Below are 16,631 nucleotides of genomic sequence, written 5' to 3' on the forward strand. Positions count from 1 at the left end.
TTCCCCCCTTTTTTTCTCTCCCCCAAAGAAAGAAAACCCTCCACAAAAGCGAGAAGATCCAAAAGACACCCCCCTCAAGCACCACTTGTCCTGCTCCATTTCAACCTGCTCGTACGGCACTCTCCGCCAACGCTATGCAGCCGCACATGGCAACGATCCGCCTCACGCTCTAGCCCCAGGCCCAACCGCTTCCGGACCGCCATAAGACCACTTTGTCCACGCCTTCGCTCCTAGTGACGCCTGCCACGCTTCCGGGAGCCTGGACCGCGGGGTCCCAGATGCCATGTTGCTGCCCCTCCTATCAGAATGAGAGGTACCTCGGAGCGGGGAGGGGGGTTTCTGGTGTGGTCTCAACGTGAATGGGGCAATCTCGAAACTGAAACGGGGCCAACGATACCAGATGCATACATATAAAGACGTCAGGGGCCGAGAAGGGCAATTGATGTTCTCGTCTGGTGGGTTAAACTGGTGAACTGTCCCGGTGGACCTCACATTGCGTTCGCGAAGAGCGGAAAAGGGGTAAAGGGCAGGTGGGAGGGAATAATTTTCTCGTTTTTCGGAGGAAAAGGCTGACCATCGTATGAAAGCAAAGAACTTGTCCTGCCAAGTGCCCTCTGTGGTCCGTGTGCATCGTCTATTCTGTACATTAATGACAAAGGAAAAGGAGACAGATCTCCTTACCACGATGCCCCAACGTCGCGGAGCGAAGCGCCGCATGCCCGTACTGACATATGCCGGATGCCGGATGCTGCTCGCTGAACCCCCTTTCCCTTGCCTGCCGCCTGCCTATTATGTCGACCACAAACCATACTGTTGTCGAGACGCCTGCTGTACAGATGGCCAAAGTGTTGAGCGGCTCCTTTGCTCCTCCTCGCATCACAGAGGCCCATCCGCGCGTCGTATTTTCCATTTCGTGCCAAGGTCGCATGAGCGGAGCACTCTGTTGCTTCGCTCGGCTCGTAGAATACTGCTGCCGCCGCCAAGGATGCGACGAGCCAGAAAAATATCAGGGGTATCCAGAAGCCAGAGTAAAGAATGCCTTCCAATGTTACTGGAAACGGGGTGAATATCTGCGTTTGCGTCTCACTTGCCCATGCTTCTCAGGCCCTCATCTCGTGTTCGAGGTCTTCTACCATCCCCGCTAGATGCGCAGGATGCGCCTGCTGTTGCCGCTTGGGTAATTGGGTCGCTTCTAGTGGTACCCATTGGTGCGAGCGGGCTGCTGCTGGGCGGCAGGGTAGGTCTCGAAGTACGGGTGGTTGCAAGACTGCTTGGCGGAGATGCGACTTGCGGGGTCGTAGATGAGCATCATCTCGAGCAGCTCAAGGCCGACCGAGTCGAGGTTGGTGCACAGCGGCAGGCGCTCGTCGCGGATCCACTTGGGGAAAGAGCTCTTGAAGTCGGCGTACGAGGTGACGCCAGGCCACACATCCTCTGTGGGAGTTCCAAGGGCGCTATTCCATGTCAGTGGTTATTTCGGGATGGCAAGATACCAAGAGGGAAAGAGCTGATGTTTACCGGAAGATCTTGAAGATCTCGTCAATCTCAGAGTCGCCAGGGAAGAGAGGCTTGCGGGTGCACATCTCGGCGAAAATGCAGCCGACAGACCACATGTCGACGCCGGTGGAATATTGACGACCACCGAGCAGAATCTCGGGGGCGCGGTACCACAGGGTGACGACCTCGTGGGTGTAAGTGCGTAGGGGCACGCCAAGGCGCGGCGAGACCGAATCGGCGAGCTTGAGGTTGGCCCCCCTTGTCGATGAGAAGGTTCTGAGGCTTGAGAACCCGGTGGAAGAATGCGGTGGGAGTGGCAGTTACGAATGCCGTCGCAGAGGCTGCCCCCATGAACTTTTTGAATGTCGGCCGGCGCCAGACCAAAGACGCGGAGAGGGCCTCAGAAGAGCCTCAGGCAGGGGCCTTGCCACGACCACCATCCTTGACGGGCAGGGCCCTCCCATGTACTTCTTCAGATCGAGATCGAGGAACTCAAAAACGAGGGTAGAGCTTGTGGCCGTCGGAGTGGACAATGTTGAAGAGGCGGACAATGTTGGGGTCGCCGCATCTCCTTGAGCAGGGAGATCTCGCGAATGGCAGTCGAAGGGACACCCTCGTCCTCGGCCTCGAGGCGAATCTTCTTGAGGGCTACTATGCGGCCTCCATTGAGGAGATCGCGAGCCTTGTAGACGACACCGTAAGTGCCTGTGCAGCGGGTCAGCAAGGAGCAGAGGGACGGCCAAGGGAAGGTGGTTGTACCTTCGCCAATCTTCTCGAGCTTCTGGTAGTTCTCCATTGTGTATCAACTGAACGGGATGCGTATGGTGATAATCGGCAAGGACCTTGTCGTCGGAGAATGAAATTGATCGTCCAAACTGTCAGGGCGGCGTCGAGGGGAAGTGGGGTGAAGGCGTTTGCAGGGGCGTTGAGGGCGAGGTGAGGCGCGCGTCGTGGTGGGACGAGGGGCAACGAGATTACGGGACGGGGGGGGTGACGACGGGTATCTATGGAAGAAGAAGATCGGGCGGCCGAATGTGACGTGGTCTCAGCTTCAATCCATGGGCGAGAAGAAAGTGCAGGTGGGGGGTTTGTGATGGTCGTGATGTCGTGCAGGTCCTGTCTCGTTAGTATTGTCGTTTTGGGGAGGAAGTTGGGCTTGGTTGGCGGTGTGGGAGTTTGGTGGTGTTTCGCTCGTGTTGTCGTCCCTTTCGTCCAGGTCGTCGAAATTGCTTTGCTGACCGCAAAGTGCATGGCAGCAGCCCCCGCCCTGCATCAGAGGTGCGTCCACTAAGTGCCCCCGAGACAGCGCCCAGGGTAGCGTCGTTGCTGTTTACAGTGTTTACAGTGGAGGCGGGGCCCTCGAACGAAAACAAGACTCGACGCAGGGACTGGTCGACACGACACGCGCCCAAGTCGCCCTGATTCAGCTCGCGTTGTGGCGGGGCCGATGCGATCTGTGGGTCCCAGAGCCTTATCGGTTGCCCATCTCTGTTGTGATAAGACTTGCTGAGCCACAACGAGGGGTACGGGTGTACTCTTTTTTCTTGGGGTCAAGGATGGAAAGTCCGTTCGCTCGTTCTGGCTGTGAGACGACCCGCGATTCGGTGGGCAGATCACAGATGACAGAAAAGAAAGACACGGCTCTCCTCACCGTACTGAAATACAGGGGGCATTCGCCGGTCGCCTTCTTGATGCCGAATCACTGCACCTCTAAACTCTCTTCATAAAAAAAAAAAGACGGCCAGCGCATGACCCCACCATGGCGACCATTACTGAGCTCGACGCTCATGAACAGCCATCCGAAGAAATGAGGGCCTCCTGGAAGAGCTATTCCAAGTTGGAGGCCTTCCACTTGCGCAACCACCCAGATATGTGACGACCCCAGGTCTGAGGGTCAGGCAAAAGACTACAAGGTCGCCGGTGTCATCCCCGCCGAAAAGGTGGCCAGCGCTTTTGCATCAGTCCACCCCGAGCCGATCGACCCTTTCGACAATACGGGGATGTTCCCATACTATTACCACCCATTGCTACCAGGTCAGTGGGCAAAGTTTCCTTGCCGCCTCTTCGCGAAACTGACTGTCCAAAGGCCTCCTCATCGTGCCCGACCTGGTCCCCCCAGCCGTTCAGAAGTCCCTCATCTCCCTCATGGTCCATCGTGACCTGAGCGTCCCCCATCACATGACAAACATGCACCCCTTCTACGAGGTCCCTTATCGTCAGGACACGGACGAAGATAGGTCCTTCTTCTCATACGCGCCAGACCCAGCACCGATATTCACACCCAAGGATCCCGCTGTACACAAACCCCTCTCCATCAAGCAGGTTCTTGACCGCCGCCTGCACTGGGTGACCCTCGGCGGACAGTACGACTGGACGAACCGTATATACCCCGGCGAGGAGCCGCCTGTCTTCCCGCCGGACATTGCAAACTTTCTCGAGGATCTCTTCCCCGAGACGCGTGCGCAGGCGGCCATAGTCAACTTTTACACACCCGGCGACACGATGATGATGCACCGCGACGTCAGCGAGGAGACGGACAGAGGGCTCGTGAGCTTGAGCTTCGGGTGCGACGGGCTCTTCATGATTGCGCCCAATGGCGTGGGCGCCATTCCAGACGAGGTTAAGGCCCAGGGCAAAGAATATCTGCTGCTGAGGCTGAGGTCAGGGGACGCCATCTACATGACGCAGGAGGCGAGATTTGCATGGCATGGTGTGCCCAAGGTGCTCAAGGGAACGTGTCCAGAGTGGCTGCAGGACTGGCCGGCTGAGGAGGAAAAGTATGAGGGCTGGAAAGGATGGATGAAGAACAAGCGGATCAACCTGAACGTGCGGCAGATGCGGGAGTAGCACAGTGGATGCTAGGCGTTATTGGAGTTACCTAGCATGAGGACCATGGCGACCAGTCTTAGTCATTGGCGAACAGCATGAACATGAGCGATGTTCCAAGAAGTACGTTTGCCAAGTTAAGGCCGATAACCTGGTTGAGCCGGAGCATCCTTCACAAGCGTCCGGAACAATGCTATTGTGTAGCTGTGGAGATATCTCGGCGTCAGGTATCAACGACGTCTGAGATGTTAGATCTCTCTGTCCAATGAGCGCATGATGATTCCAACCCCTAGTCGGGTGTCCTCACGAGAAATTTCGCTGACAAAAGCGGCTGACGGACATCCCGCATGCGACCACGTGACCTGAGACATGGGCCCCACGGAATTTGGGGGTCCTCGGGGGCTCCTTCCTCGCACCCCAGCATTCCTCTAGCCGGTTGCGGCCTAGCGGGAATTGCGTGATCTCGACGTTTTGCGCTGGGAAAGAGTCTTGGCCACTGACAATGTCCGACTTTCGCAGCGAGAACCCCCAAAGCCTCCTAGCACGCCATCATGGACCATGAAAAAAGTTCATCGCCCACCCATGCCTCTGCCCGAACGGAGCTCGTTTCCGGTAAGAGGACGAGGGTGAGAGTGGGTTTGTGGAGTGCAGACCAGAGCTTCTCCGGTGCGATTCCCGGCCGCTTGCCTCTTGATTAATCGACTGGATCGCGTCTGGGCCTTTTTCTCGACATCTTTTTCCTCTCACCTCTTTGTCCCCCTCTGAACCCTCTCTCGTCTGGACTCTACATCTCTAGAGACCTACAGAGCCTTTCAGGTCTGAGTTGCGTCGTTGCTTCTTGACACCCAAGCAAAGTCGACAGCTCCGAGTCTGCTTTCTCGCCATTCCCCCTCCACCTTGGGTTTGGTTGTTGTATGCAAATCACCTTTCACTTCCTGTTCGAATTACTTTCTCTTCAGGTTCCAGGCCTCTGCTACCAGATTGAGCAGCAAGCCTCGTTTCTTCTGCTCTACCTCGCCTGGGTTCTACTGGACAGACTAGCCATCTCTTTTCTTCTTTCTCGTCCCACACCGGACCTCGATCTCACACCCATCAAGGACCATCTCTCGCCCGACATCATGTCTCCCGCACAAGACGCTCCTCTCAAGGAGAAGACCTCGTCCGCCCTGCCCTTCGGCCAGCAGGTTTCGCTCGCCTCCGTGTCGGGGCCGACCTATGTCACTGCGCAGCTGCTTGTTCAGCAGGTCGCCTACCTCCTCTCCGACAAGATCTTCAGCTACTCGGCCCCCACTTTCGACCTTGATGTCGCCGCCCGCGCTTGGGCTGAGGCCAAGGAGAAGAACATATACGGTGAGCACACCGATGTTGTTCAGCTCCAGACAAGGACCGGCGCCGGCGCTTTCGCGCTTGGCTACATGTTCAGCCCCGACTTCGACATGTCCAAGCGCCATGTGCCTCAGACTCTTCTGGCTCCCAGCCTGAGTCTGAAGAGCCTTCGCGGTGCTCTCGATCAGCTGAGCCTGCTGTACGGTGTTGCCTCGCCCTTTGTCGCCCACATCGCTGCCCTCGACTACGATGCCCATAACGGCCTCCTCCCCGAGTACGAGAGCGCCCTGCGCACCGCCGAGGAGCTTGGTCTCGGCCTCGTCTCCAGCACCAGCGCCTACGAGACCCAGCATATGGGCTCTCTTCGCCACCCTCATGGCCGCCGTCATCCCTACTCTTCACGTCTACGACGGCGTGAGGCTCGCTCGCGAGACTTTCGCGCGTGTTGATGCGCTCAACAAGAGCGGCGTCGCTGACGTATACACAGCTCACGATGGCTCGTCGCTACGAGAGCGCGAGCATCTCTCAGGTCAGATCTGCTGAGCATCGTCACGTAGCTCGTATGGCGAGACCAGAGTCCAGCAACTGCCTGCTCGCTACCTTGATGACTGCTCTGACCCCTACCCTGGGTGTCGATGAGGGTGTCAGGCTCGCCAAGGAGACCATGAAGGCCTCTGGCGCTCTGAACAACAAGAAGGGCGTTGCTGATACCTACAAGAAGATCTCCAACGAGGTCGCTACCCTCAACAAGAGCCTCGAGGATCCCGACAAGATCGTCGAGCTTCTCAGGCTTTTCAACGAGGAGCTCGGCACCGAGTACGAGCTCTTCGAGTACCACGGCCACAAGCAGGCCGAGACTGTCCTCGTTGTCTTTGGCAGCGTTGAGGCGCAGCTCGCCAAGCAGGTCGCCGGCCGCCTCGCTGCTGACGGTGCCAAGGTTGGCACCATTAACGTGCGCGTCTACCGCCCCTTCGTCGAGGAGGCGTTCCTCAAGGCCATCCCTGCCTCGACCCAGCGCATTGCCGTCCTCGGCCAGGTCCGTGACGAGCTCGCCGTCAATGATGCCACAGTTCAGTCGACTCTCTACACTGATGTCCTGACCAGCATTGCCTTCTCTGGCAAGTTCCACCAGGACCCTGCTGTCTCTGACGTCAAGTATGCCGCCTCCGAGCCCCTGACGCCCCAGAGCGTCGCCGATATTTTCGGCAAGGTTTCGGGCCACGGCGCTGCCGCTAAGCGCTTCCCCTCGCTTGTCCATGCCAAGCAGTACACTTTCTGGGACCTCGACAGCTCTGCCGCCGCCAACTCTCCCTTCGTCATTGGCAACCTCCTCTCGCGCGAGTCCACTAGCAACGTCTATGTTAGCGAGCAGTACGACAACCTCGTCCAGGGCGGTGTTGTTCGTACCGACATTCGCAGCTCCAAGAAGACCATCGATGCTCCCTATGCTATCGAGGACGCCGATGTCGTTGCTGTTGGCGAGGAGAAGCTGCTGCGTGACATTGACATCCTCAAGGGTGTCAAGGAGGGTGGCAAGCTCCTGGTCAAGCTTCCCAAGTTCAAAGACGAGGATGTTGAGAAGCGAATCCCCGCTTTTGTCCGCAAGTCTGTTCGCGAGAAGGGCGCCGAAATTTACATTCTCGATCCCGCTCAGTCGGCTGCCTTCGATGAGGACGAGTCTGCTGCCAGCATTCTCTTCGAATTTGCTTTCCTTGAGGTTGCCCACGCTGACATTTCCCGCGAGGATGTTGCCCGCTCGCTACTGCCGGAGGGCTCGTCGCCTTCGCTTCAGGAGATCCTTGATGCTCTCGACGTGACGCTTCGCAAGTTTGATCTTCCCAGCGAGACCACCGAGCTTCCTGCCGACCACATTTGGCCCTCGCTCCCCGCAACCATCAAGACTAACAGCTTCGCGCCTGCTAAAGACCTTGTGGCTGACGAGGTTGCCCGGCTTGTCGACTGGCAGGCTGCCGCAAAGGGTCTCGCCTTCAAGGAGGCGTATGGCACCAAGGCGACCCTGCGCCCTGAGCTTTCTGTCAAGACGCACACCGTCACCGTCAAGGAGAACCGTCGCCTTACCCCGGAGACATACGACCGTAACATTTTCCACATTGAGTTTGACCTTGGCGACTCTGGCGTCACCTACAAGATCGGCGAGGCTCTCGGCATCCACGCCGAGAACGACGACGAGGAGGTCCAGGCCTTCATCAAGTGGTACGGCCTCAACTCGGATGAGATTGTGCAGGTGCCCTCGCGCGAGGATGCCGCCGCTCTCGACACTCGCACTGTCTACCAGGCCCTGAAGCAGAACATCGACGTGCTTGGCAAGCCTCCCAAGCGTTTCTACGAGTCCCTCGCCGAATTCGCTTCGGACGAGAAGGAGGCTCAGCAACTTCGCGTCCTTGGCGGCGCCGAGGGTGCTGTCGACTTCAAGAAGCGCTCTGACGAGGACACGCTCACATACGTCGATGTTCTGCAGGAGTTCCCGTCGGCGCGCCCCTCGTTCCACGACCTTGTGCGTATCGTAGCCCCGCTCAAGCGCCGTGAGTACTCGATCGCCTCCGCCCAGGCTGTCACCCCGAACGCCGTCTCTCTCATGATCGTTGTCGTCGACTGGGTTGACACTCGCGGCCGCACCCGCTGGGGTCATGCCTCGCGCTACCTGTCCCGCCTTCCCGTCGGCACAACCGTCACTGTCTCAGTCAAGCCCTCGGTCATGAAACTCCCTACCTCCGCCAAGGCACCTCTCATCATGGCTGGTCTCGGTACCGGTCTCGCCCCCTTCCGCGCCTTTGTCCAGTACCGCGCCATGCAGAAGGCCCGCGGCGAGGAGATTGGCTCCATCCTCCTGTACCTCGGCTCCCGCCACAAGCGTGAGGAGTACCTGTACGGAGAGGAGTGGGAGGCTTACCAGGACGCCGGTGTCATCACTCTTCTCGGTGCCGCCTTCTCTCGCGATCAGCCCCAGAAGATCTACATTCAGGACCGCATGCGCGAGAGCATCAAGGACATTGTGCAGAGCTACATCCGCGACGAGGGCAGCTTCTACCTGTGCGGCCCCACCTGGCCCGTACCCGACGTCACCGACGTGCTCAAGGAGGCCATCGCCTACGAGGGCAAGCTCACCGGCAAGAAGGTCAACCCCAGGAACGAGATTGAGAAGCTCAAGGACGAGGGCCGCTACGTGCTGGAGGTGTACTAGATGTTGATCTGCATGTGAAGCAATTTACTCTTGCTCGTTCATTTTCTTGGTCATATTTTTTTAATCCCCTGTCACATCATTCTACGTAGGATATTTCAACAAGCCTGCATGCAGCCTCAGATTCAATCATGTTTTAACCTGTGACTACGTGACAAGCTCGACGGGTAGGGCCTTCTCTTGATGCCTTGATCTCAACCCTAGGCTGCTCTAGGTAACCTATCGCATAATTTCAATCGTTATGAGACTTATTGGCATGCAAACGGCTAAGGAATGGGTGTAGCACACATAGGAGGTAGACATCATACAACGTGCTGCCTAGCGCAGAAGCAGTTTTCGAGACGCCCAAGGAGCGATCACGGTCCTGATGTGCTTTTGTTGAATGGGCGGATCAGCCTGTTTCCTCAGATTTGTGGCAAGCTATGATTCAAACTGCGGACAATACTGCGAATTCTACTTAGCCTGTCGTAAACATCTTTCTTCAACAGCATTTCACCAATCTGTTTGCTCTCCGCGGCGGGCGATGATTTGTCGCCAATCCGTATCCATGATAAGGCACATCTCTTCGACTATCTCCGTAACAGAGATGCCTTGACTGTCGGGAGGGGGCAGGTATATTCGGAGTAAGCTTTCAAGATGCATCGTGCCACTTCTTGGAGGTGAGTCGCCACTGCGGTCGAGACTGTAGAACATATTCCACGATGCGCCTTGGTATCCTGTCGGATCTCCGTATCCTCTCGCATACCCGCGAATGCTGTTGCCGGTTGCATGTCAGTTATGTGGTTTTCACGGCAGCATCTCGTGTCAACTTACCAGTACGCGTTATTGAACGAGATGAGTTTCCTCACGTCCACAGTCCTCAGCCATTCGAAACTTTCACCCCAGACGTAGGCAACAATGAGCCACCCCCCCGTCAAGAAACGGGGGTCTCTCGTGTCCGTCTTTTGAGAGAAGACAATGCGCCGGCCCACAAAGAATGAGTTGCAAAAAGGCCCAATATGATCTTGGCAGCACTCAGGTTCCTTCCCTACCAGTCGATGTGATGAATGCGTCAGAAAAGTTTCCTCGTCGTCTCTTATCTGGTAATTTTGCCACTGCCTTAGGGCCTCATCATGTCGATGGATGTTTTGAAAAACATCGTGGCATGTCAAAATTCTGAGGTGGATGGCCCAAGGAGAATATGGTTGCCGGAGGGGGTGCCGAAAGTCGTCGGCCACATGATAGGACTCTGACAGCATGGCCCAATCGCGGATCGGTGGTACATGCGAAATGTTGGGCAGGAAAATATTGGGAAGATTGAAACGTAGGCCGAAACGGCGCCTCACCGACAGCCACCAGGCAATCCGGCGGTTTTTCACCTCCATATCTCCAAGGAGTCGGATGTTATCATCCTCGTGTTGGGGCACTTTGCAATAATAGAGTGCTTCTGGGTAGTTTCTCGCAAGTTCTTCCTCTTCCGTTATCTCTCCTGTTGGGAGGACCTCAGGCTGATATGGTGGAGGCGATTGGTCGGGTGGCATCGTGAACTGAGGCTCTGGGCAGAAATGGCGTGGAGATCGGGTATGCTATACCTGCTGGTACAACGCAACGTTCTTTATATGATTTCATTTCAGTTTCCTGCGACTTCCTTCACATGTTGTCACAAACCTTTGTAACCAAGTACCAGCTGTCAAGGTAGTGGCATCTGGATGCAGAGAGACGAGCAATTCATCGCCACAAGCACAAAGGTGCCTCGGCCACCAATCAATGGGGGCAGATTCTTGAAACTCTGTCGAGTCTTTCGCCAAGCAGGCTCGTGATGTGTTACGCGTTTTGACGAAGTCGATATTTTCCTAACCAGGCCACAGCTTTTCAGGAGTAGCAGACATTATACGATGGCGATTGTTCAAATTGATGATCGCCTGATCCGTGAACGGGAACATTCCCTGTAGCCAGAACTTAGGTATACACCCACCAGTATCTTGCTCGCGTTGACTACAGGGGAACAAGACATTGTTCTGCATCGGCCATGGATGAGTGGCTAAAGGCTGGTAATTTGTGGCCATAGCCACCAAAAAATTCTTCCGATCGGGGAATTGAACCCCGGTCCCCGGCGTGACAAGCCGATATCCCAACCACTAGACTAATCGGAAATGCATACTTCGTGACTCAAAAATAATGTTGATCAATCACTACTCTAAGATAGTCGACCTCATGCATGAGCCAGCCGCTTCCCTCCCAATCATCATTTCATCTGCGAAGAACTTCTTTTCCTGGGTCAGCAGACTCCCCAGATACGCGGCGCATTCCCTTCGGGTTGTCTCACTTCTTAGTATCTGACAAGTGATGAGACGCCAATGCGCCACCCCTGAGAGATGTATCACCTCTCAAGTTGGCTACATATCTATCATTCAGTTGCTTGTCCTCCAGCTGAAAGGGAAGTGAGCGTGAATTTCCACACTTCAGCTGACCGCTCTTTTCTTGACCACATAATCAGTCTATCCCTTTGTCTTCTTGGTTTCAGGCGGGATACAACAACATGGCCACACCGTGAGATCGTCACTTAGGTTGGGCGATCACGGGCGCTTTGGCGCTTCCCTGACGCCAGTGGTCGGAATACTATAAAATCATTTCCCGTATCTTATTGGCAATGAGTACCTCACCCCAAGGTCTTCTTCTCTAGCTTCAAAAGCACATACGTTGCCAGCAGCTGCCTTAATGCTCGAAACGGTCGTTGAAGTTGACGAGAATGAGTATTGGTTAAGGGACTCCGTCTCGACACGAAGTTCCGAGACGCGCATGCTTGAGAGGGGAATGGACGCACTCGCAGCAGCAGTCCAAGGTTGGTCTTCAGGACGTCCCTGTTGTATCCTGATGCTGATCTGGGCTTCGACAGCACTCCACGATGGTGATATGGGTCGACCAGGCGAAAGCGACCGTATCCGCAAAGGGTCGATCCCCAAGCCAATTCATTTGAGATCTTCCAGACCGGCAAATATGGAGCCTCAAAATAGTATTGGCCGTCGAGGATCAGTTGTCTCACGACTGCCATCGTCGGAGCTGGCAACTCTGGCCTGTGGCAGCAACTCAAATCGCCCTAAACCCTGCCAGCCTGGGAACAATACTGAGCAGAGTGTCTCACAATCAACGAGATTTCGCATGTGGGAGAAAAGTCTTCTGGGCTCTTTGCGGCAGATACGGCTTGACGAAGAGAACCGCCTCGTCGACCGACGGGAAAGCTTGCATATCGAGATCCCTGCCAGTCCCAGGTCTCCTATCGGCCGTCGACTTTCAGAATTGCAGACTCCGCCTTTTCCGTCTCGCTCGAATGGCGAAGATCGGGGTGCGCAGGACGGCCACACCGGAACCCCATATGCAAGCTGCGGGGCTTATCAGCTTGTCTACGCCAACTCTACCCTGCAGGACCTTCACCATCAGCTCGATGATTCAAGGCGTTTCTTGGATTCAATGATCAAGCTCAAAGTAAAGAGTTCCGGGCCGGAGGGGAAGAAGAAGCAGGCGACAAGCACCTCCGAAACAATCGTGCGGATGCTTAACCGGCTTGATAATGCATGTGGAAGGATTCTGCGTGAACAGGACCTATTGGCAGATGAGATGGAATCAAGAGCCCCTGACGAGAAATGGAGGAGCATGCTCGATACCGTGATGGCTATGGCCAGTATCCTCCAAGTCGAGGGCAGAGTGGGAGAGGAGGCTTTGACATCGCAAATAGTGTCCCATGAATGAAACTGGAAGATTGGATGCTATTAGTAGACTTTCTCGACGTACATTGCCTCTTGGACGTTGCCGATGATTCTTGCCTACGGAGGAGACGAATAGGGATAGCCTCAAACACCGCACAAGGCAACAGTGGGCTCAGTGCCGATACAAATAGCCGCACTATTTCCAACACTACCTCGCCAGTACTCACACTACTTGGGTAAGGTGAATTAAACTAACCAAGTATCATCTCCACCCAAGACCTAGCATCATGAACCCACCTGCCGAGGCGCCCTTCAACAATATCCGGTGAGGTGGCCGAGTTGGTTATGGCGCCAGGTTAAGGTCTCCTTAACAGATTTCCTGGTGGGGCAACCGCGCGAGTTCGAGTCTCGTCCTCATCAACGTTTAGTTTTGGTTCTGCCGATAATCTTTTGCTTCGAGAGCTCATCTGCGAAGCTTTTGGTGGGTATTCACGGTATTGAGATGATCACAGGTGTGAGCAGCTGGCCAGATCTGCCGTGGCTTGGTTGAAAACATCATTCGCTTCGACGATGCAGATGGCGAAACTGACAAATGCTGGAGTAGCAAAGTCCATGAAAAGTGGAAACTGGGTCGTCGATGGAATTAACCTCAGGTTGTCACCTTGGCGCGTGGAAGATCAAGCCCGCATTTCAAGTCCAGGCACAACGTCTATGGTCCACCGTCTCATAGATATTGGGACATGATGTCCTTCAGCTTCTGAACGGGAATGCCTTCGACCCTCCTCCCCTTGAAACCCTCCATGGAATCTGCCATGACGATTGAGTTGTAAATCGCCTCTTCCGTAGCGTCCGCCGCTGCTTCAAAAAGTCCATTGATGCCTGCATCATCGACAGCCTCGAGCTTCAGCGCTTTTGCCTTGTACGAGTCAAAGGCATCCGAGCCGTCCACTGCCAGCGTTTGCACGGGAACATGGTTTCCCGTGGAAAAGGCAAGAAAAAGATCGCCGGATGGGTTGTGTCCGTAGCCGCCGACACGGGAGAGGCCGACGGTCGCGCGCTTAGCGAGACGCTCGCACTGAGTTGGCGTAAGAGGAGCATCAGTGGCAATGATCACGATGATACTGCCGTCTTTGCGCTCCTTGTGAGCGGCCACGTGTGCTTGCCAGTTGTGGTACTGATCGAGGACTTGAGATTGAATCTGGGCGTCTGCGGCGGACTGGGGATTATCAGGATTATCAGCGTCGTCATCGCCGTCTTCATCGAGTTCCATTTCGGAGTCTTCTTCTGTTGGACGTTCTTGTGCCTGGTTCTCCTGTATCTGCGGGGCATTGACTGATGACTGCACAGGTCCGGAGCCCTGCTGTTGTTGCTCTTGGCGCAGTGGCTGCTGCTGTTCCTGTCGCCGTCGAGCTTGCTGCTCGTGTTGAAGCTGCTGCTCCTCCTGTTGACGCTCCTGCTGACGACGTTGTTGTTGCTGCTCTTGAAATAACATATGCTCCTGCTCCTGCTGGATGATCTGCTGTCGCTGTTGCTCTATAATCTGTTGCTGACGCCGCTCTTGTTGCTGCATTTGGTGTTCCATCTGTTGTGTCTGATGGTGTTGCTGCTGTGGCGCTTGCGTTGCCGATGCTTGTTGCTGCCGTGCTTGCTGACCCTCCTGCTGCGGCGACTGCCCGTCCCTTTGACGAAGCGCCGCCTGCTCCTGCTCTCGCTGAAACAGAAGGATCCGTCCCACAGGAACACCACCAATGCGAAGGTGCGCTGCCTTGCCATAGTTGGCCTGGACCAGTACACCGACGGTGTATGGTTTGGGCTCACCGTCGGCATCCTGGCCCGGGACCACGCGTGAAGCCGAACCAGTGCCGCCCTTCCAGTGGTGGCAGATCATGCCCGTGCCGCCGCCAGAGTTACCCTCCTTGACTGGCGCATCGGTGGCTTCGTTGATGCTCCGTACAATGTCTGTCGACTTGACGGTCATTTTGCAGATGTCGCTGAGGTAGCCATCAAAGGTCTCGGCGACGACGGGGATCATAAAGGACTTGAGCTCGCCGCTCTCAGTAGAATGGTGCTCGACAGCATATTCGTACACGCCCCTGACAGCATCACCGACGGCCAACGTGTTGGTGATGATGATGGGCGAGTTAAGGAGGCCCGTCTCGGCGATCCAATGAGAGCCGGTCATCTCTCCGGCACCATTGAAGCGGAAGATGCCAGCATGGCAAGCCTCCGAGAACCACTCCTTCCGAGGTAGAACGCAGGTGACGCCGGTGTTGACAGTCCACATGGGATGCAACGAGTGCGTCGAGACGAGGACGCCAGGCACATCGGTCAAGGAATTCTTGGGGCCTGGGGGCCAGGCACCGAGGAAGAGGTTGGGGAGGACAGCACGTATGCGGACGCGGGTGGAGGCGGCCTTCCTGGCCTCTGCACGGCTTCTCGCCGAGTCGCGAGGCTCGAAGCTCAGCGGCGGAGGATGATTATGCACGGAGTGGCCCGGTACATGGAGCCACTCTGTGCCGGTGTGCAGTAGGACGCTGGACCATTTACAGTCCGTTTTTGTAGATTTGGCATTTCGGATACCACGGCTCTGGGAGGGTTTGGGGCGGCCACCACGGTCGCAGACAAGGACCACGCGATAGATCTCGCCATTGGGGCGGGTCTTGGTTCTTAGGATGGTAACTTTAAAGCCGTAACTTGCAGTATGCTGCTTTAGGGCCTTAAGGAGATCCAACCGGTCGAAGCTAGTCAGAGGAGGATCTGGGTTCGGGCAGGAGACGGATGCCAGTGGCCCCGGCGGAGAACCATGTGTTGCTGCATCCTCCATTTGACCTGCTGAGGCTACCAGGCGACGAGGATCCCGGTCTTACAGGTCAAGAGTTGCGATGGCAAATATGGGGCGACACCGTTGAGCTGGCCCAAACGGGTAAAACTGGACGCTGTTGAAGGGTTGCAGGAACGGCTACGAACGCGTTACGAATGTATGTGCACGGGAAACAGGGTTGCGTGTGCGACGTACGATTGGATGGGTTGATGATGTCAGCACTTGACAGCCGAGGCTCCAGCCGTCGGTCTTGGGGAAGGAGCGAAGCAGCATCACCTTCCCCACGAACAGAGGTGGGGAAACATGACGCGGGGAAGGAAGACGGGACCGCAGACACCGCCTGGAAGATCCCCTGACGCTCCCGGAGCTCCCTAGATGGCGCCCTGTACCGTAGCTCCGCCCCTCCTACGATCGGAGGCCTTGACACTGGGCAGGACCTTCCGTGTGATGTCTGCCTCGTCTCCGTCACAGGGATTCCCACCAAACTTCCTTCTTTTACCACCCCTCCACTTCAATGATACACCTTCCTGAGCCTCCTCTTCCAACACGGTCCCAGATTTGAGCAACATTATCCAGAATCTTCTCTTCTTCGTTTAGGTCAATTGGCACAGGCACCGAGTCAAAGACTGTACACGACGAGAAAGGCACATCCCTTCCACTCCCAACGCCCGCCATGCCTCCTTCACTTAGAGTGCTTCCTAACGTGAGTTCTCCTCATCCACGGCATGACCTCTGTGTGCTCTCGCACTCCTGACACCTTCTCAGGCTGCCAAGCGTGCGACTAACCTCCTTCGCACCATTCAATACACACATCCTCCATCATGTCCCTGCCATTCGAACCCGAACCACCACCATCACCAAAAGATCACACCACGCCCCCTCCGTTCGAGCCCCAGCGCCAGCTCTCGCAGCTATGCCGCAACTGCCGGGCCACTCAAGGAGTATGCCTTTGAGATGGCCGCGTCTGCCATTCGTTTCGGTCCTGGATGCACCCAAGAGGTGGGCCTCGACCTGAAGAACATGGGCGCCGAGCGCGTCGCCGTCATCACTGACGCCACGGTCGATGGTCTCGTCGCCATGCAGCAAGTCCGCGAGTCTCTCGACCGTGAAGGAATCAACTACAAGGTCTACAATCAGTGCCGCGTCGAGCCCAAAGACTCTTCTGTGAAAGAAGCCATTGCCTGGGCTCGCCCCTACAATCCCTCGGCCTTCCTCGCTGTCGGTGGTGGCTCTGTCATCGACACCGCCAAGCTGATGAACCTTTACACCGCTTACCGAA

General features: G+C 56.1%; 7 protein-coding genes and 2 non-coding genes across 9 annotated transcripts in view; 6 read left to right on the plus strand and 3 right to left on the minus strand.

Annotated features, from left to right (window-relative positions):
- Positions 1–1,192: 1,192 nt before the first annotated feature.
- On the minus strand, positions 1,193–2,293 carry VDBG_07920 (cell division protein kinase; the record flags this gene model as incomplete). The annotated part of the gene is made up of 4 exons (XM_003001615.1): positions 1,193–1,454; positions 1,519–1,779; positions 1,998–2,202; positions 2,257–2,293. 4 exons carry the CDS (start codon positions 2,291–2,293, stop codon positions 1,193–1,195), a joined length of 765 nt encoding a protein of 254 aa, XP_003001661.1.
- A 963-nt stretch (positions 2,294–3,256) lies between these two features.
- Positions 3,257–3,373, plus strand: VDBG_07921 (conserved hypothetical protein; the record flags this gene model as incomplete). The annotated part of the gene is made up of 1 exon (XM_003001616.1): positions 3,257–3,373. The coding sequence occupies one exon, from the start codon at positions 3,257–3,259 to the stop codon at positions 3,371–3,373; it is 117 nt and encodes a 38-aa protein (XP_003001662.1).
- A 311-nt stretch (positions 3,374–3,684) lies between these two features.
- VDBG_07922 (oxidoreductase) lies at positions 3,685–4,344 on the plus strand (the record flags this gene model as incomplete). The annotated part of the gene is made up of 1 exon (XM_003001617.1): positions 3,685–4,344. One exon carries the CDS (start codon positions 3,685–3,687, stop codon positions 4,342–4,344), a length of 660 nt encoding a protein of 219 aa, XP_003001663.1.
- Positions 4,345–5,441: 1,097 nt separating this feature from the next.
- On the plus strand, positions 5,442–8,851 carry VDBG_07923 (sulfite reductase flavoprotein component; the record flags this gene model as incomplete). The annotated part of the gene is made up of 2 exons (XM_003001618.1): positions 5,442–6,063; positions 6,207–8,851. The coding sequence occupies 2 exons, from the start codon at positions 5,442–5,444 to the stop codon at positions 8,849–8,851; spliced, it is 3,267 nt and encodes a 1,088-aa protein (XP_003001664.1).
- Positions 8,852–10,908: 2,057 nt separating this feature from the next.
- On the minus strand, positions 10,909–10,980 carry VDBG_15173. The gene has a single exon. It is a non-coding gene; the product is annotated as a tRNA-Asp (tRNA).
- Positions 10,981–11,545: 565 nt separating this feature from the next.
- Positions 11,546–12,574, plus strand: VDBG_07924 (predicted protein; the record flags this gene model as incomplete). The annotated part of the gene is made up of 1 exon (XM_003001619.1): positions 11,546–12,574. The coding sequence occupies one exon, from the start codon at positions 11,546–11,548 to the stop codon at positions 12,572–12,574; it is 1,029 nt and encodes a 342-aa protein (XP_003001665.1).
- Positions 12,575–12,855: 281 nt separating this feature from the next.
- VDBG_15174 lies at positions 12,856–12,951 on the plus strand. Its single transcript has one exon. It is a non-coding gene; the product is annotated as a tRNA-Leu (tRNA).
- Positions 12,952–13,255: 304 nt separating this feature from the next.
- On the minus strand, positions 13,256–15,355 carry VDBG_07925 (peptidase family T4; the record flags this gene model as incomplete). Its single annotated transcript, XM_003001620.1, has 1 exon — positions 13,256–15,355. One exon carries the CDS (start codon positions 15,353–15,355, stop codon positions 13,256–13,258), a length of 2,100 nt encoding a protein of 699 aa, XP_003001666.1.
- Positions 15,356–16,025: 670 nt separating this feature from the next.
- VDBG_07926 (ethanolamine utilization protein eutG) overlaps positions 16,026–16,631 on the plus strand; it is a gene marked incomplete at both ends in the record, with an annotated part of 1,650 nt that continues 1,044 nt past the window's right edge. Inside the window, 2 exons of the mRNA XM_003001621.1 lie at positions 16,026–16,055; positions 16,118–16,574. Coding sequence (XP_003001667.1) covers positions 16,026–16,055; positions 16,118–16,574 — 487 coding nt within the window. The remainder of the gene's footprint in view (positions 16,056–16,117; positions 16,575–16,631) is intronic.

This window comes from Verticillium alfalfae, genomic scaffold (assembly GCF_000150825.1).
Source record: "Verticillium alfalfae VaMs.102 supercont1.11 genomic scaffold, whole genome shotgun sequence".
Taxonomy (NCBI): domain Eukaryota; kingdom Fungi; phylum Ascomycota; class Sordariomycetes; order Glomerellales; family Plectosphaerellaceae; genus Verticillium; species Verticillium alfalfae.